The sequence below is a fragment of the Tinamus guttatus genome, unplaced genomic scaffold (genome assembly GCF_059628265.1).
Source record: "Tinamus guttatus ecotype Peru unplaced genomic scaffold, ASM5962826v1 Tinamus_guttatus_pri_ptg000489l, whole genome shotgun sequence".
Lineage (NCBI taxonomy): Eukaryota > Metazoa > Chordata > Aves > Tinamiformes > Tinamidae > Tinamus > Tinamus guttatus.
The window spans coordinates 1,786,076-1,805,911 of NW_028289023.1; the positions used below are offsets into that span (position 1 = coordinate 1,786,076).

The 19,836-nt window shown below is 42.7% G+C and overlaps 1 protein-coding gene across 3 annotated transcripts in view; it reads left to right on the plus strand.

Annotated features, from left to right (window-relative positions):
• The first annotated feature begins 1,330 nt into the window (after positions 1-1,330).
• The window catches only part of LHFPL3 (LHFPL tetraspan subfamily member 3), a 240,326-nt gene continuing 221,820 nt past the window's right edge, over positions 1,331-19,836 (plus strand). For all 3 annotated transcript variants that reach the window (XM_088533194.1, XM_088533195.1, XM_088533193.1), the window contains exon 1: positions 1,331-1,791. In XM_088533194.1, coding sequence (XP_088389320.1) covers positions 1,338-1,791 — 454 coding nt within the window. In that variant the 5' untranslated portion in view covers positions 1,331-1,337. The remainder of the gene's footprint in view (positions 1,792-19,836) is intronic.

The window sequence follows — 19,836 nt, forward strand, 5'->3', positions numbered from 1 at the left end:
CAGCGTTATCTTCTTTGCTCTCAGAAACTTCCTTACTCATTCCTTTGCTCTCTGGCTTTAAACAATCTCAGGAGAGAACAATCTTCAAAGAGCTATATATATGTACCATCAATTATTGTTATTAACTCAGGCTCAATGCATAGGTTGGGGACCATGAATCCAAGTGTCAGTGACATATGAATGATTATTACCAGATGCTAATTGCTCATTAATATATGCTAATTACTGCTGCATGCCAAAATGTTCAATGTGAAGTGTGCCAGACCAAAGTCATTTGACTGCAGTTGAGCTGCTTTTCTCCACTGGTGTCACCTCCCGTTTCTTCACTAATCCACATCAACATAAGCGCTTTCCGCGCTGTTTTGGGGCAATGCTTTCCAACCTACCTCCTTCTCCTTCAGAAAACCACCACTGCCATCTCTTTATATAAAAATGAGAAGGAACCCCAAACGCGTACCTACATTTCCAAGCCCCAAGACAAGAATAACTGTTTTTGTCAGATCTCACCCTGACAGAGGTTTGATTTAGGCAGGAGACAAGTGTCTCCTGGCTCCACCTGTGCCAGTGCTGGAGGCTGTTGGCCAACTTGCCACAGTGAATTTAGAAATTACTGCTCCATGGTTGAGCATGTACTAATATTTTGTAAAGAAACATGTAACACAGGTTTTAAAAACAAGCTTAAAACTTTCAAAATAGCCTCAGCATGTCCATGAGGACAACGAGCAACGCTGCAGCGCAACCCAGTTGGGGCAAACCGCTGTGATCCCCCCCGCACCATGACAGACGGGACCACGCTCGGCATCGGACTGAAGGCCCGGGCCGTGAACCTGATGGGGATACGTAATGTTGTTAGCAGGGCAGAGGCTCCAGCGAGGCCATCAGGGCGGCTCTGGGGGTGTCGCGAGGCGCCTGTGGGGCGCGTGCGTTGGGGTGATGGCAGGTGCGAGCCCTGCCGTGGCGGTGAGGGGAGCACGGGGCCTGACGCGCGGGGAGGGCCGCGCGCCCCCGAGCAACGCGCGGCGCCCCCGGCCCGCGCCGGTCCCGCTGCGCCCCGGGGCCCTCCCGCGGCGGCGGCGGCCGTGGCGCAGCGGCGGCGGCGGCGGGGGCGCGTGCGGCCGCGGGCGGCGGGGGGCGGGCTGTGGGGCGGGCGGTGCGCGGCGGCCGGCAGCGCCGAGCCGCGATAGGCGGCGGCAGCGGCGGCCCGTGTTGCTGCTGCTGCTGCTGCCGCGGAGCCGCGGAGCCCGGCGGAGGGGCTTGGGCTCCGGCACGCAGCAGCGCCCGCAGGAGGAGGAGGAGGAGGAGGAGGAGGAAGGGGAGGGGGGCTCTTCTCGGCGAGGATGCCCGGAGCGGCGGCAGGGACGGCGGGCGCGGGCTCGGCGGCGGCGGGGATGCTCCCGGCGCAGGAGGCGGCCAAGATCTACCACACCAACTACGTGCGGAACTCGCGCGCCATCGGCGTGCTCTGGGCCATCTTCACCATCTGCTTCGCCATCGTCAACGTGGTGTGCTTCATCCAGCCCTACTGGATCGGGGACGGCGTGGACACGCCGCAGGCGGGCTACTTCGGGCTCTTCCACTACTGCATTGGCAACGGCTTCAGCCGGGAACTCACCTGCCGGGGCAGCTTCACGGACTTCTCCAGCCTGCCCTCGGGAGCCTTCAAGGCTGCCTCCTTCTTCATCGGGCTCTCGATGATGCTCATCATTGCCTGCATCGTCTGCTTCATCCTCTTCTTCTTCTGCAACACAGCCACCGTCTACAAGATCTGTGCCTGGATGCAGCTCACCTCGGGTGAGTGGGGGACTCCCGGGGGGGATACAGGACCTCCATGGGGGTCACCCCGGCACAGCGCCACCGGAGAAGCAGGGATGCATCAGCATCCCTGGAGCGCGGGCTTGGTGACCCCCGGCTCTGCCCTTGCGCCCTCCCGAACAGCAGCTGTGGCCCCCGCGCCGGGGCCATGGCGCAGCTGGGCGGGAAGGCACCTCCAAACTCAACCAGGTTCATCCAACTGCCCCTGTGCCCCGAGGAGGGCTCGCACGTTTATCCCTGCACCAGCAGCCCACACCCGTCCTCTAGGACCTGGTCTTTCAGGAAAGGTCGGGAGAAAATGGGAGTGGGAGCTTGTAGGGACACCTCAAGCTGGTTGCGGAAGGCAAAGTCCCTAGCCCAGGTTTCCACCTCACAGCAGAACCTGCCTTGGCTCAGTGAGGTTAGTGGGGTAGTGTCCGCTGGCCAGGTGGAAGGGCAGCTGAGGTCATTGGGTTTTATACACCCGAGTTTCTCGTTGGGTCCTGTGCCTCCTATTTGCAGGGTTTATATTCCTCCATATGCTAGAAGGGGGGAAAAATCATTTCAGTTACTGATTTTGACTCAGATATCTCTTGTTATCATTTGACTTTCCCCTTCACATCCAGTGTTTGCCTTGGGAAAGTGCATGGTAAGGGAGGGAAAGCACCAGGACATCCCTGCCTGCATCTCTGCCACAGCTTCCCTGCTGGGTTGGTAGAGACCTGGAGGTCGTTGTGCTGCTGGGAGGCTGAGGAGGGGACCAGAATGGTACCTAGAGTTGTGATAGTAATGAAATCACTTCTACCGAGAGGGAAAAAGATCAGCTTTTTAACAATTTGGGAAAGAGTTTGTCTGAAATAAAATTCTACCTTCCTATCTGTCCTCCTTGTAAAGCCCTGAAATTGAGAAGTTTGGGCTTTGTAGGAATAAGCTTTTGGAGAAACAGAGAAAAATGTCTCCAAAGTGGCTTCACAGTCACGTCTTCAGCCCCCTTAACTGGCCCACACTAATTTCAGTTTCAGAGCAGAAATTCACAGTTGTTTGCTGAGTACCTCCAGCCTTACTGAATTTGCCAATTAGTCCATAAGGCTTAATGGAAATTTCTTGTTTCTACTAAATGCCTTTCTCTATTTTTTATGTGTGATGCTCTTTATGTGTGTGTTATAAATATTCTTATGTCTTGATGTTGCTATATTTTAAGTTTCTGCAATTTTTTCTTTTCTTTATCCCTTGGGAATTGATCCTGCAGTCAGTTGAGGCTGGTAGATTTTCCATTGTGAATAGGACTGGGCTCCTAGTCCTTGCACTGGGAATCCTGTGTGAGGCTGGGGCTGCTTTTTCTCTTCATCAGCACATGTTCACATATTGGTGTTGATACTTGCACCCAGTCATGTCACTTGGCTCCAGGAAGAGCAAGGTGCATCTCCTCTACTCCATGAAGGACTTTTGCTGTCAGCTCTTTCCTCTCCATAGGGCTCTGCTGGTACCGGGTAGCATGAATATTCACTGGCTTGGTGCATCCTCAGCCTGCTTTGTTCATGTCCTGTATGCAGCATAACAGCCCAATTTCTAGATCCCATATACTTTCTGATGTGAGAGAGACAGTGTTTTTCTATATGGTTCTACTGCCTTATGCCAATGGAAGCTAGTGCAAGGTGGACATAAACAAATCTGATTACTGCATTTCTGTACAAGTGTATAATAATGCTTAGAAACCAATGAGTAGTATTGTTCCATGTGAGTCCAACCAGGATACACCTCACTGCACGAGCATTGCCCTGCAAATGTGCTTTCAGGCAAAATGGCATGCAGTTTGCATCACCTTCCGCACTGACAGATGTACTGTTTGCACTGAAGTCAACAAAAAGGAGTTTTACATCAATAGCAGAATCAGAAGCACTTCTCAGACCCCTTACCTCCAAAATGGAAATTAATTCTAATTCTCCAGAATTCTTTCTTAGGGAAATAGATTTACAGTCAGATAGTTATTGGTCATCTTTCACTGTTTGCTGTACGTGAATGTCCTGGAAGAAGAAGAACTAAAACAATGTTGGGTATTGAAAGAGGCTTACTTTGTTGTTTGCTCAGTGTTGTAACTTAATTTGCAGTTTACCTGACTGTTCATTTTTGCATTACCTCAAAAAGAGAGAAAGCTACCAGAAAAAACACACTGGTATGGTTTGCATCCTGTGAAAAAGAAAGCTATGATGCAGGATATAAGTACAACTTACAATAAAATGTGCAGGGCAAGTGAGTTTTAGTGAGCTCTGATAGGTTTCTTATGAGCTGTATCACCCATTTCTGTTATTATTTTACTCTTTTGAGAATATAAGAACTAGCAATAATAAGCTTAAGATGCTTATCTCTTAAATTACATTATAGTAATGCCACCTACATATACATATACATATAGTTCTGCATTGTGCAGGAAGAAGATTGAACTTGAAGTAGTAAAATAAATATGAATATAGTTATGATTTTACTTGTTATTGTTTACTTTAGTAGCATTCAGTTATAATCACATGATAATACTTTAAATTAGAGTAGTTTAAATCTCCTCAGAAGCACTTTTTCGTTTTGGGATTGTGCTTCATTTAGGATTACGTATAAAAGCTTAGGATCTCGTTTCTTTAAAAGAAACCTTGTGATCACATGCTGTCCTGCATGAGTCATTATAAATTCTTAGCATGATATAGCTCTCGTTTTGAAAAGGTGTTTTTTATGTAAGGAAAAGATAAGTAGCATCTCGGATGTGTGCATTTTGAGTCCTTGTCTCTATCTAGTCATATCTCTGACATGATTGAGCAGAAAATTCATACAAAAAATACTTTGTTTGTGCGTGTGAGAACAACATACATTAGACTCCCTTGTGATTTTGCAATTGCTGATGCTGTTTTTTGTTTTGTGTGCAAAATGCTATCAGTGTACATTTTGTATAATGAGAGCTTGTATTGACAGCCTGGCTTGCCAGCCCCTAGCCTCTGCTTCTGCAATTTCAAAATCATAAGTACAAGTACTTGCATCTACACTTACTTAATCTGAGCAGCTGCATGAGCACAACCCGAGTAGTCTCCATCACTGTACTGCTGGTTGAAGTGTTAGAAACAAAGCAATATCAGTCTTTGCTACACCACATCTAAAGGTAGCAAGGAACCTCACCCATGAAGACATTTCTTGATTTTTTTGTTGTACAAGTTAAATAAATCAAACGGTCTGATTCTGTCGCTGTGATTTTTTTCACTGTTAGACATTTGTCATTTATTTTTCCTTGACAGTGACATTACAAGTTCCAGGAAAGAGAAAAGCAGACAAAGCAAAGAAAGACATAGAAATGTTCCAGGGACAAATAGCATGAAAACAAATACGTAGGATTTCTAGTAGATCCCTAAGTCCATGCCCAGAGTAAGAGGAGAGTTTAACTAAACCAGCTGCACTGTGTCAAGCTGAAGCCCCGTCTAGTCCAGTATCTTGTTTCTTGCAGACCAATAGTCACCATGTCCACAGAAGAATATAAGAGCAGGAGAAGCTTGTTTTGCCCAAGAGCCTCTCCCAGCCTCCAGCACTTGCCTGTGCAGGGAATTTCTGCACCAGACCCTTTGCACTTAAGAGCTCTGGGTGGAATTTCTTTTTTATGACTTTATGTGGTCGCTTCCTGAATCTGTGTAAACCTTTAGCATTTACAGTGTCCAAAGCAGAGTTCCACAACCTAATGCATAATGATGTGAGAAGAATCAACAGGATTTTATTTTAATGTTTTGGACCTTATAGCTGTGATTTTACGTTGATACCCCCTAGCTAGTGTATTGGAAGAGGCTGTGAACAACAGATCCCTAAACACCTTCCATGTGCCATTCCTGCAGATAGACCTTTTGTCATATCCCCCTCAGTTATTGTTTTTGAAAGTTGAAGAGACCTTATCAATGGATCCCATAGCTGTTAGGATGACCCATGCCTTTGATTATCCTTGCTTGATGATCCTTGCCCTTGTTTGAACTAGTTCCTATCTGTCATCTACTGCATCCTTTGGTGAGTCCAGAACTATACACAGCATTGAAGATACAGCTAAACCGGCATTTCATACAGTGGCATGATGGTATTCTATCTTTCATTCTCCAATCCTTTCCCAGTAATTCCTAACATTCTTTTTTTTTTTTTTTCTGTTAGTGAGCAGTAGGCTGATATTTTTATAAAAATGCCTATTATAACCCCAAAATCTCATTCCTGAAGTGATAAGAGTCACCTTGGAGCACATTTTGCATGTAAAGTTAGTTTTCCACCGCCTCTAAAGGATCTACTTCATATATATTCATCTCCACTGAATTGCATTGGCCTTTTTATTGACTAGTTACTTAATATTGTGAAGTCTTTCTTCACAGTCAGCCCTTATCCAAGCTCCTCTGAAGAGTATCAGCTGCAAACTATGTCACCTCACTATTCACCCTGTTTTCCAGATCATTTGTAAATATGTGAAGTTCCAGCACAGATCCCTGCAGGACTCCACCAGTGACCTCTCTCTACTCCCAAAATTGACATTATTCTTCTACCATCTGTTTCCAATTATTTATCCTTGCAAGGACATTCCTTTTTATCTTCTAAAATTTAAGGGAGTTTTTTTTCTTTTTTTTAAGATTTCTCGGTGATGGATTTATCAAATGTCTTTTGGAAATCTAAGTAGACTTTGTTTTCCAAATTTCCACAGTACACTGTGACTTCTTCAGAGAACTCCAGTAGTTTGGTCCATTTGGCAGCTTGGTGAAACATGACTTAAAATAGCTGTGTTGGTCCTGTCTTCTTTGCTTCCTTTCATACAACAAAAATGCCATCTTTGTGTGTGTGCCCACATATTCTTCTGTCTTATTCTTTTGTTCTTATTTGTTTGCCCTGGGCAGACATCAAGCTTTCTGTAGTTTTGCAGATTTTTCCTGGACCTGTTTAAAAACTGTTGTCACACTAGCCAATTTCCAGCCTTTTAGACCCAAAATAGTCTTAAGTGAAAGGTTACAAGCCATAATTAAAAGTTCATTTAAAAAAGGGTATTGTTTCAGAATGAAAAGGTGAAATTTTTCATTGCAGCTTTGTTGTTTGCCTTTGTACTTGAAATAAGCCTGCAGGACCAGGTGACTTTTACATAAGAGTCTTAACGGACTTGACCTTGATGCTCTCAGAGTCTCTGCTACTGCTGGTTGTAGGATCTTGGTTCTGGGGTAAATTTCAGAAAAAGCCAGTCTCATGCCAGCATTTGAATAGAGTGTCTAGAGGAGTCAGAGATCTGTGCATAACCCACTCTTCTTCAGTATTGTTTTTATTAATTGGAAGAATGATACCAATTTATCACTGATGATTTTGCAGGTGGCACAAAAATTGTTCAACAAATGATAGCAAGGATAGATAATTCCATAGTCCGATCTGGATGACCTAATAAACTTGGGCTGGCTTGAACAGCCTGTATTTTACTGTACCAAATGCAGGGTGAAACTTCTGAGAATGAGAGTGCAGGAGGTGCCCTACTGCTGGGGGACCTTGTTGTGGAAAGCAGTTATTTAGAAGAGGAAATAGTGGTGGTGGTAGACACGTGTGAGCCCTCAGGACAGCGCTGCACTAAAAACATGATGTGATCCTTAAAACGTGAATGCCAGAAATAGGGCTGTTGGGCTACCCCTGCCCACTGTGCTCACTGTGTCCAGTTCTAATGGCTGCCAAGATTGTCTTTAAAGTATCAAGTGGAAAAGCTTTCAGCAATTATTTAAATAAATGAAAGAAGATGAGCTAAAAGGGTGATTTTTCTTCCTATTCAAGATCAGTTGGCGAATTGTGATGTGTAGAGACCTACACAGGGAAGCGATTTCAAGTAGCACCACCTTCCTCAACCAGGATCCAGTATTTGGAAGTCCAAGTTATACAAATTTGTATTAGCCACGAGCGCTACTACAACTGGTTAATTTTAATTAGTTAATCATCTTTACAGTGATTTCTTGGTCACTTAAGGCCTTTAAATAGGACTGGACGCCTCTTTTTCTAAGGGACATGTCCTAACTCACCAGAAGCAAAGGAGCTAGTGAGGTAGAAAACAGGGTGAGTGACCACGGCGAGCTCTTCTCATTATTAATTTAATATTGTCAAACAAGAAGCCTTCATGGGCACACTTGCCGACCTTCGCTCCCACCGCGTTCTCCTTTTGTAAAGCGAGAGACGCACAGAAGGCCTGAGGCCGCGGAAGGCAAAGCCTGGAACGGCGAGCACCAGGCTCGTTTTGAACTGAGTTCCAGCACTGAGGAATCGGATCAGATTGGATGATTAAACTTTAATCGGGTGATTAAACCCTTCCTCCATCCCAGCCTTCCCACCAGGCTTCGTTGGGATCCTCGGGGCCTTCCTCCCTCGTAGGCCGGGAGTTGTGTTGTCACTGAGATGAGAACTGCCAAGCTGCTTTGAGAATTATTCATATCCTGGAGTGAGTTGGGAAGAACAGCTTGGAAAGATGAGTCCGGGGTGAAATGAGGGTGAAAGGTCTGCTCTGTGAGGAGCAGCACTGCTGGAGAAACGCTGCGCCTCAGCGTTCCCTCCCTTTGGGTTGTTAAAGGAAGAACTATCCCTGTCTGGTGGGATATTCACTGGTGGGAATTTCTGCTTCTTCCTGTTACTCTGTTTTTTTCCAGACCTTGCAGAAGTTTACTGTCTTGGAGACCCCTACTGGCAGTGCAATTTGGTTGAAATTGGTCATCAGGCTAAAAAATTCCTAGGGAGGCAACCAAACAGACAATCCAAGTACTTCAGTCTTGCTCCTGAGAACCTCAGTAAAATGTCTCATGTATGAAGTACATTTCATTTATTTGCATGAGTGATTTGAGATTTTGATAGCCAAAATTTGATATTAAAGGTAATGGTGTTTTGGGAATGGAGAAGAGGTTCTTTCTTTTGTTTTAGGGTATAATAATAATTTCACAATCTTACAACTTTTCAGACTGCTTTTTATGAGCATTGTGGGGGTTGTGGCCCACAGTTCAAGAAACACTCAGATAACAGAATAGTGAGATATCAAGGGAGAAGTGTAAAATTATCCAGGCAATTTGAAGAAGAATTCCATTTATTTTGAAAGAAAAGAGGTATGAGAGGGAAGAAAGGAAGAAAGAAAGAGAAAGAAAAAGGAAGGAAGGGAGGAAAGGAGGAGGGGAGGGAGGGAAGGAGGGAGGGAGGGAGATGGGAGAGAATTTAAAGGAGGAGAATTTTACCTATTGAAATGTGGTGAGCTAAGAAGAATACAGTTGGGAAAAAGAAATTGGAGTGGGGTTTTCAAAAGCAGCTGGTGCTGTTGGAGAGATCTGCTTTCTTGAAACGGAAGGAGCTTTGTTGACATAGACTAAGGCTGCTGCTGAGTTCTTTAAAAATTCCTTCTAGAAGTTTAATGAAGAAAATTGCTATGCGGGAAAATGAAGCAGGGATCAGGAGAAGCATATGGGCATTATCAATGGTAGAAGGCATTTTATAAAACAAAGCCAGATTTTCAAGCACTAAGGCTATTTCACCTTTTGAGAAATGAACTTCTAGCAGTGCAGTATAAACCACATTAGCTTTGATCTTGCAAACATAAGGACAGCAAACATATCAGGACAGAAAATCTGTGGCATGATCAGACAGTGTGGACTCAATATTTGAAAACCAACAAGATCCAGCTGTGAGGAATGGCAGGGTCACCGTAGTGAGGCATCACAAAGAAAAAAATAAAAACACCTTTTTGCTTGGAAATGGTGACGTGAGAAAAAGACATGAACACGCTTAAAGCCTGAAAAGTCTGCAGAATTCGATAACATCGGTCGCTATCAGCACTGTTAAAAATGCAGTGGCAGCATGACAGAGTGCATAGCTAGAATATGCATTAGTGTGTGGAACAGTGTGCAAGTCCCAATTACTAAGACAGAATTATGGCTAGAATCCTTAAGAAGGGGAATATAATAGACTTTAAGATCTATCTTTTCTAAGAAAGGTATTATCCATCTTCATGCTGGCATTCAGAGATGCAGAAGGCTTGAAACAAGCTGGCCTTAGAATGAGAAGGTCATACATACCAAGGGAAAAGGTTTCTTTATTTTCTCCTTGAGAAGACAGATGCAAATTTCTGAATTTCATTGATTTTAAAAGGTAGCTGAGGCCTCTGTGGAGAGCCTCTTTGACACAAGCACATCATGTGCTATTTCAGAGAATATTATTCAATCAAGTAATTGTGACTGCATCAGAAAGAGAGCTACAGAGTAAATGATTTAAAATAAATTATTACAAAGACTTGATGAGTGTCACACATTCCACTTTCCTTATTTTTTGGTTGTCTCTCAGAAAGGAGGACTTTATGGGGAAGAAGGATAGACACACTATACTTGCAAGGTCAAATACAAATACTCTCTGAGCTATTTAGAAAATGCCATTTGCGAAACCTTGGAAGGACTTTTTGTTTCCTGCTAAAAGTCAATGCTCCTCTGCCTCTCTTGTAAAAGTTCCCTGAATAAGACAAATAATCTCATGTGAGTAATGTGACCATCACTTCATTTACACATGTCTCTGGAACCGCAGTCTCACAGTACTTTACTCCTTGTGATGCACTTGGTCCTTTACTCCTTGTGATGAACCTTTTGTGATGGGGAATCTCCTGGGGTGGGCAGGAAGAGCCTTGGAGAGGCTCATACTACATAGATGACGCTGTGAAAGCAGAAAGTATCTGCATGCTGTGCTTCTTGGAGCCATTCTTGGAGACTTCAGAGCTAAGCTCCGCTATTCCTGCAGCTGAGCGCACGCCGGTCATCCCGGCACCCCGATGGCAACGCTGAGACCCGTAAGTCGAACGCGGCCAGAACCATCCTCTGGTGCAGAGTCAGCTGCACACGCTGGCCAGTGTCCACACTATTACACATTTTTATCTTCCAAAACTGGGTCACTGCTCTGAAGTTGCCTCCTCGGGAATAGTTTCTGGCCTGTCCTAGGTCTCAGACTGTCCTCTGGCAACATTTTGGAAGAGTGTTAGTTGGAACAGGCCAAAACCAGGCCTGTGGCACATGTCGTGGGACAAGGCTAACTATTTGATAGCACACACCTGGGAATGTTCCGTAGCACATCTTAATTTAGGTCTATCCGCAACAAAGTCTCAAAATGGGGAGTTGGGAAAAGCTGGAAACTTGAGATAGTATGGGATTTATTCCTTCAATTTGAATCAGTTTCTAATGCTAACTGAGAGTCACATACTACATACTGATTTCTGACGTGTGGTTTTCATAGTTTTAAATAATAAAAGTCTATGGATGAAAAATTTATATGAGTTGTAGTTAGTTTTGAAATTAAACTTTGTTCCTGAAAATGGAAAATGCTTATAAGCTTTGGGAGAAGGAAGAAGCAAGCAAAAATGTTGAAGAATAAACCATGAAAAAGTTTTTGACATTGAGTTAGTGGGAGAGTGTGGCCCATCAGCATAAAAATCTTAATTGAGTCTTCTCTGTGATGTAGGCAGTGTGTTTCAAAATGAGATTTTCCTCAGGTATCTTCAACTCAGTTAAGAAATCTTTGAACATTATTTTCTAAAACTCTTGTATTGAGTCTTTACGTGAGAGACATTCAGTATAGCTTCCCCAAGAGTTATTTAAAAGTTTTAAGATTAATTTCACATATTAGACTTTCCATGAATAGGAAATTACTCATTTTGTTGCTTTGTTTTACTAAAATATATGTATTTTTAAAAGGTTAATTGTTACTTGGTTGTTATGTTTTGATATGTAGGTCTCCTATCTGGTGAAATTGTATGGCAGCATTAGTGAAAAAAAGAAAAAAAAAAGAAAAAAAAAGTCTGAAATGGCAATTCTTTGTCAGTACACTAGAAAAATATGATTTTCTTGTAATAGGAGTCTAGCAGTTTTTCTCCAAGTCTGACTTTTTCTGCATAGGACAAGAGGAATCGAAGATTAAGTTTGAGGAGAAATCTAACCAAGACTTTTCACTTGCATATAGTCTCAGATGGGCTGACTAGGCACCTTTCGGTAGCTAAAAGAAATCCCATGACTAACCTCTAGAGTGTTTAAAAAATACTGGATGGATGCCCTGTTTCTAACTAAGGCCACATTTTCTTTCATTGCTTTTGCTTAGATAGTGGCATCAGGAAGCACAGCAGTGCTGCAACAGGGACTGTCCTCATTCTGCTGGATTTTCTTAAGAATCAGAACCATTTGGATGCCTAAATCAGAACTAAATTCCTTTAGAAATCTGTCTGCTAGTGGCTGTCTGGCTTCGGAATAACAAGACCTCTCTTCTGAAATCCCCCTCTTTAATATTAGCCCGAATCTACCAGATCTAATCACTTGCATTTAATTTGTGTGTGACGTTTTGCATTTGATTGAGTTCCTGACGTAGCATAATAGCATCAGCTGGCTCACCCGCTGTAATTTCCAAGCTGACACTTCTCCGGTGTCACGCGGATGCCCTCGTGGTGCAGTGAAAGGAAGCCTGGAAAACCACACGGAAAGGTCTCGGTGACCTTGAGGAGCAAGGAGTTGGAAGGAGGGTGGAATTCCGTGGGGCAAGTTGAAAGGCCACACAGCTGAGGATAAGTGAAAATGAGTGACAAGGGGACTTGAGTGGATAACTACTGTAAGCCACTGTTTTTCGCTTTTATCTGTTTTGTGGGCTTTTTCCAAAGATGATGCTACATACACTGTAGAGCAACTCACAGCCTGTTAGGTCTACCTTGCTGCATTACCTTTTAGAAGTCCCTTGGAAGTCATTTATGTGCCCTTCCAGAGTTCATGGACCATAAGTTGAAAAACAATGACTTTAAACTTGGAGCTAACAGTGGGACAAGAACAAATAGGTATAACCTGGATATAAATCACTTCAGCCCGGAAATTAAAAGAAAGTTTCTCATTATTAGAGCAGCAGTGTTCTGCAGCAGCTTATGGGAACTGAATTGGCAAAATACTGAGCTGTTCACTGGCAACTGATGAGTGTCCGAAGGAGATTACACGATGAGATGCTTGTAGCAGCATGCACTGTTCCTCTGGTTTTCATTTCTCAGAACCAATTCATCTAGGTGCATGTCCTTTTCCATTCTAGTCTCATTTGTTCTGTTTTTTAAACACTATCACTCCTACTCGAGTACCTTCTAGGATTAAAAATAGACAGTGACCAACGTCTGCCGATCTGTCAAGTGGGGCTCTGTTCTGCTCGGCCCACGCTCTGCTCCTCTCCTGCCTGCCGTGCTGACCAAACAAGCCATTAGTTTGCTCAAATTCCCAGAAAAACAGTAAAACAGTCTCACAAACAACAGCTGTTTCACCAATGTGCTTCACATTTTCTCTTCTCATTCACCATTTTCATGCAACTTGGTTATTTAATTTCCTTTAACAAAATTAGTCATGAATGAGCTAAGCAGTGATGTTTAAGAATGAAAGCAGTGAAAAAAGAATCTTTATTCTAAAATATCAAGGATTCAGGAAAAAAAAAACACTTTACAAATTACTAAATCTGTGACTGACCTAAGATATAGTTTTGTTAAGAAAGTTTCTTGAAGATGTTGTCCCTTGTCATCTCTCAACTCGTGCAGTCATTTTGTGACCCCCAGCTGCTAAGTAAATGATCTTCCTAAATATCTCACTTAAGAGACATGTAAAACCTCTTCAAAATGTTTATTTTTTACTGGATGCTCCATTTCTTGGTGTGAACAGGTCTGTGTCAAAGGCATTGCACACCACGGAGGGAAGAAGCTGACCAGCCGTCCCTACTCAGGCAGGATGGAAAGTCGAGCAGCACCGAATCCCGCGTTCCAGTATTTTTGCCTCCTTTTCTAGCTCTCAAATATTTTCTTCTGTGGCCATTTGAGAGGCACAGAGAGCACTTTGTCATGGGATAAACAAGCGTTCAGTGGATCGAACAACTGTCTATAAATTATGAAGAAAAAAACACACTGCGAATTGGCATATAAACACAAAAAGTGCAGTCAGGATTTTACAGCCATAGTGATAGTTCTGCACATATCAGTATCTGACTTTAAATTTAGGCTCCCTGAATTCAGTGTTTTCCTACCTGACCCCAAAATGTTAAAGATAGATACAACACAACACTTCATTAATTTTTAATTGTGTGTTGTGTCAAAGGAATTGTGGCAAGGCAAAGCTGAGATTGCCTGGTCACCTGTAACTACAATTTGCCTTTTCCTGAAAGGAGGTGTATGGGTTTATTTTCCCTTGGGACTGCTTTTTCCTAAACCAAGCCTGGGCCAAATGCAAAGTGCACTTCTACAGTGAGCTTATCTTACTGGGAGTAAAGAGGAGTTGGACTTCATCAGATAAAGCATAGATACAGCACAGGAGATGCACCCGATGATATGGAGTGAGGTATCTCACTACTGCCAGAGTACTAGCTTGCTGTCCCTGCAAGCCCTGGCAGACCTAGAGTGGCTCTTGCAAGGCCAGTTGAGTGTTTCTGTGCTGAAGTCAATACTATTCAGGCTCTTTGTTCAGGTGTGGCGTCAGACCCAAGCTCTTAATGCATTTTTTTTCAATCCAGTTCTGTAATTTTCTGAAAATAAAGCCTTTGGGAAAGCTGGCTGATGAATGCAATACAGAGGCATCTGTAATGGACAGAGGTCAGTTGGAGATGAAACCATTCAGTGTGGGTGTCTGTGCAGTGTCTAAATTCTCATTCTGGTCCATGGAGATAGAGTCAGTGTAGTCCATGGAGGCCAAACCACCAATATTTTGCTTATGTCCAGATCTCTCATGGTATTTGAAAAGCCTTAACTAACTGCCCTGTCTCATCTCTAACTGCTTTCCAGGGGGACCCAGGCTTTGTGTAGTTCCCCTCTCATATCTGTGTCTGCGCAGTTGTCTCAGACTGTGGAACAGCTCATACGTCATTAGGCACCAAGGTGTTGGCAAGTGAATGGAAGCCAAACTTACTTAGGTCTCTCCATCTGGAGGTGAATCCCATCCTCTGTGATGATGAAACCATCCAGGGTCCAGCACCTCGTGAGCCCTGGGGATGAGCTCTGCTGTATGGAGCCACTCAGCACTGGGGGCACGGCTGAAGTCTGAGTGAGACTTCGGAGAGCCTAGAGTTGAATGTGCCTCAGTGATCTGCCAGGGACCATCCGTGGCTGTCACCAGCAATGTGTGAGTTTGGATCAGGAGTGCACTTGTACAATGAACCTCCTCTTTGTCCCTGCTTGGAGCAATTCAAGTTCACACTGGGGAACAGTCTTGGAGTGGAAACAGGACTCTGAGCTGACTAAACTGAAGCGGAAGATGCTCTTCAGGAGTGCACGTCACACACTTCTGCCACTCACCATAGGGCTGGATAGGAGCTGGTCCAGAATGGAGCCTCTGAAACACATGCACTGTGGATACGAGGTGCTAAGCACCAAGCACTGCACTTTACAGATCCACTCTATGGCACTCTGCTGCTTGCTAATGTAGTCATAGTCTATGCTCTCACATTGGATTTTATTAAAATCAGGCCTGCCGTGTCTTGGTTTTATAAAACTGAGTTTAAGAATAATTAAGTATGTATTTTCTTCTAAATAAAAAATACATACCATCAATCACAAGTTCTTCCTAATCTGTTTTTGTCTGGGATAAAAATAAAGTCTCAGCATTATCAAGGCAGGTATCAGAAGTATGATAAAAGAATTCGAATTATCTGATGCTGAGGATTAGCGGGTAGTGTATAAAGAGCTGCAAAACAATTATTGACAAGAACAAAGCTGTTGTTATTTACTGCTCCCATTTATCATAGCACTCACTGTCAGGTTCTAACCATTAAATATCTTAGTTTTCCTGAGCTTCAGTGATATTTGTCAGACAGGAATGAATGCAGGAAGTAATATATACGTAACATCATCATTTTCTGAAAAGTTTTAACAGTCTAAAATTAAATTGCATTAGCCTTTTATTTCAGTAAGTTCTTCAATGCATTGAGCTTTGTGCTGTATTCTCAGTGGTCATTGTGATATGTCATTACTTCGTATGTTTTGTGAAATAATGTATTGAACTGTGATTTCTAAAGCTCTTCTAGAGTGCGTTACGGTATTATTATGCTGACCCATAGTTTGGTAGGGTCAGTGAAAAGATTTCCATTTATTTCAAGAGACTTTGCAACAGTTTAAGTATATTCTTACCAGATATCAGATTTAAGTATATTCTTAACTTCTAACTTCAGGGGATGGAAACTGAATGGCTTAACTGAAGTCCACCAAGAATGCCCACTCCTTTGACATGTCAATCATCAAGTATTTCCCCTGTGTACTTGGTACAGTTTTTCACAATTTCTACAAATACCTGCATTGAAATGTAATGTGTAATTTGGCACAGCCAAAGCACTAATAGGCTGACTTCTAAGGACCAGCAATCTTGACTTGATACTGAGCAGCCTCTTCTTGTGAATAATCCTGTTGTGCCTGTGCCATTCAGCATTAGAGAATCTGTTATTTTTTATATCGTATGGCATTATATCAAATCTCACTGCATACTGGGGATGTTCAATATCCTGCTGTATAGTCAGATGAAACACAGTGTGACTCCACAACAAGAGAAAATTTGTCTTAATGATATAAACATAAAGTGATCTTGTACAATCTATTTTATACACAGTGCAGGTCTTTATAAAGGAATGGCTATATGGTCATTTGGTGCATAACATATTGCTAGCCTGTAGCCACATTAGGATGCAGTGACAGACAGTAAGGTGGGAGTTAATGCATGTTATACTACTGCAGATTTTAATAACGGTAGCATGAGTGAAATGATTTCCATATCTTATAGCTAGTATACCAATTTGTCACATGCCATAAAATGCACCAGCAGATACCATATGAAAAGGGCTACGGCAAGAATTGCACTTGCAGCAGATTAGAGAGGGAGTTGTAAATTAAGTATAAGATTACTCTTCAGCAACTAGAGGGTAATGTAAGTCTGGAGTTAGAATAGTGCAATGCAGGGCGGTCCCCCAAAGAGTGAAGGGTAGGAGCCAATTGCTGTACCTATGTAATCAAGACTGTAGGAATGAAAATGAAGTGTCTGACCAGTTATGTCTACGAAGATAAACTGCTACATGAATAACTAGACAGGTGACTGTCAGTAACGTTTATATTTCTTACCCACTTAGGTAATTAAAGTAATAATAAGCTCACAAACTTTACTGCTATCCAAAACAATGTGAAACCTTGCATTCAGATTACTGTTTTCCCTCTTTCCGCTGTGTTTTGTGTTCCTACTGAGTAATGTCCCTCGTGAGACTATAAACACCCAGAAGCAGGGACTAGATTTGATTTTATGTTTGAACAGAGGCCAACATAGCTGAATCCTGATTGTGGCCTCCAGCCTTGACTGCAGTGCAAATTGAAGTAAAGATAATAATTATTATTTGAATTTTATTTGAGTGGCGTGAGTAACATGAGCTTGATGAGGTACCCAATTTGCAATAGTAGTAACTATGTACTGAACACACCCTGCTGTGTGACCTTGCATAAGTCATTTCACCTTTCTGAGATTTCTCATCTGTAAAAAAGAGGGTGAGATAACTCCTTAAAATGTGCTGTGCAAGTATTGGGTATAGCACTACTAGTAACTGATTGCAGGGCTTCGCACGCAGATCCTGGATCTGCTTCATGTAAGTTCACCCCTCACCTTTACAAAAATGCAGAGATCTCTGGACCGTCTTAATAGTAATCAGTGTAAACAACGAAAACCTGTAATTACTTAAATAGGAGAAAGCAAAATTCAGCATATTTGTAGATGTACGTCACTGTGAGCAACCATCTGTAAGATGATAAATAGTGGCACACATATATAAACACATTGGTTTGTCATTTCAGACAACATATTCTGTATGCTTATTTCTGTATTAATGAGGGACTCCGTTCTGTTTTGACATCTGTCACTTTGCAATCCTGCATTTGAGTGCAGTTCTCAAATTGAGAACAAAATTCATTGGCATTATTTAAGGCTTTCGTCTTGTGTGCTGGAAATAAATGTGATGTAAGACATTTGGCCATACTAGGCTTTTTCCTTGGATAGCAAGACCTAACTGACTTGACACAGCTTGAAAAACATCAATTCAGGAACCCAAATACTAAGGCCTTGATGGTCATGGGCAGACTTGAGAGGAATGCTGTGATACAGGGAGAATGACTGACAGAACCAGGGTTTATTTGCTCACTTATTTGTTCTCTTCAGCATTCTGCAGAGTATAATGCTTCATTTTTTATTTTTTATTTTTTTTTCTTTCAAAAAAGAACTGCAGCATATCCAGATATATAGCTCATGGCTCATTTACTCAACAGTATGAGTGAGTGCCACCACAGTGATTCTCTTTTGAACTTACATGAGTGACAGATTGTCCAGACCAGTGGTTTTCAGCATGCACAGCAGGTTGGCTGCTGCCTTCTCCTGGCAAGAGCGGCTGCAAGGAGCAGCGCAGTTCTTACAGAGAGGGGTGCAGTTGATACCCAAGGAGTTACCAAACATATTCAAACCGCATCCTGGGAGCATTCAGCTGAGGGCAGTAGGTTTAAGTTCCTGCAAGATTTAACATTTCACTTTTTCCTCCTTCCTTTATGTGTTCTGCCTGTTCAACTATGACTTCTTCGAGTGGATAGATAGCAGCATGAAAGAAAGACAGCATGTAGAGAGAAGAGGATCTATTTACAAAATCACTTAGAGGAACAGCAGCCAAGATTGTTCTTCTGCAGATAGTTTGTAGAGGGACAGCTCTCTCCCTTGACTGGGAGGATCAAATCCCTTGATTGGAAGGATCAAATCTCAGAGACTTTCAGCATTTTCCAGTAAATCAGAACTTAGTTTAAGTCTAAATAAGCGACTTTCTCCTTCTTCACTATTGCCTCCACCTACAGAAGTTGTTTCTTTGAACTATATTGCCCTTTCTGAAAACGGCCTATGCAAGCAAGTTAATTCTCATATAAGATGTGACATAGATGTTCATGAGAAAATCCAGCTAGCTCAGAGCTGTAGGGATATGCAATTAAGCAACATTTGTGCAATAATGATTGATGCTCCTAAATGCATTCCACCTAGAATTCTAAAAGCCAACAGGCAGTCATTTGTGGTGCACTGCTCTGAATTACATCCTTGGTGTCTGAAGAGTAGAAGAAAACCGGAATATTGTCTTATAGAAATTCTCTTCACTCTACATATGCCCTGTTTGTCATTTTATTTGTGTTTCTGATAGAAAAGCTGATATGAGACTGTGAACAAAGGGTTAAAAGTGAAACATCAGGTAAACAATCCTTGCTGTTGTACTAAAAGTATGTTCATTTCTTCTACACTGATGTCCATCTGGGAGAAGTTGCCTTCCAGAAAGCATGAAAGCAATGAGAAGATAACAGTTTTCACCCAAGAGTAGTAATCTGGCAAAGATGTGGTTATTATTCCTGAGCTGTGATTTTTAGTGCTACCTGCAGAGGTGGTGGATGGATAATTTCAATCACAAACACTTACAAAAATCTGATGTGGGGCTGTGTTCCAGGAAAGCAGTGCCAAGAAAGATAATTTTATTCTTCAGTGAGTTTTTGGGTGGTGCTACTTATGGACAGAGAACCCTGTGAAGGTTATTTCTTGAGCCACATTTTGTCAATGAAACTTCTGCTCCAGAGCCAGAAAATTCTCTGGCTAGAAGAAAAAAACACAGTGTTGGCAGGAAATTTTATGACATATTGGGTGATGTCATTAAGGGAGCTGTTAGCAATCTGTCATTTAAGGAACAGCTTCTGCTCTTCCAGCATAGGGGAAATGATTTAATTCTATGTCTGGTTGGATTTCTCCTATACAATCAGTGGAGGCCCAAGAGAATCAGGAGGCACAGTATGATACTCTCCTGATTACTTTGCTGTCATCTCTAATTTATGGCCCACAGTGCCCCTGAATGAAGTGTTCATACCCAAAGGAACGGGCGAGGATGTGCTACACAGGATGCTCCCCAGATTCACTTGCCCATGTAAATGTGTGTCATTTAGCCTGTACTTCCCTCTTGAGGGAAAGTATTTTTATATCAGGAGTAACTGGG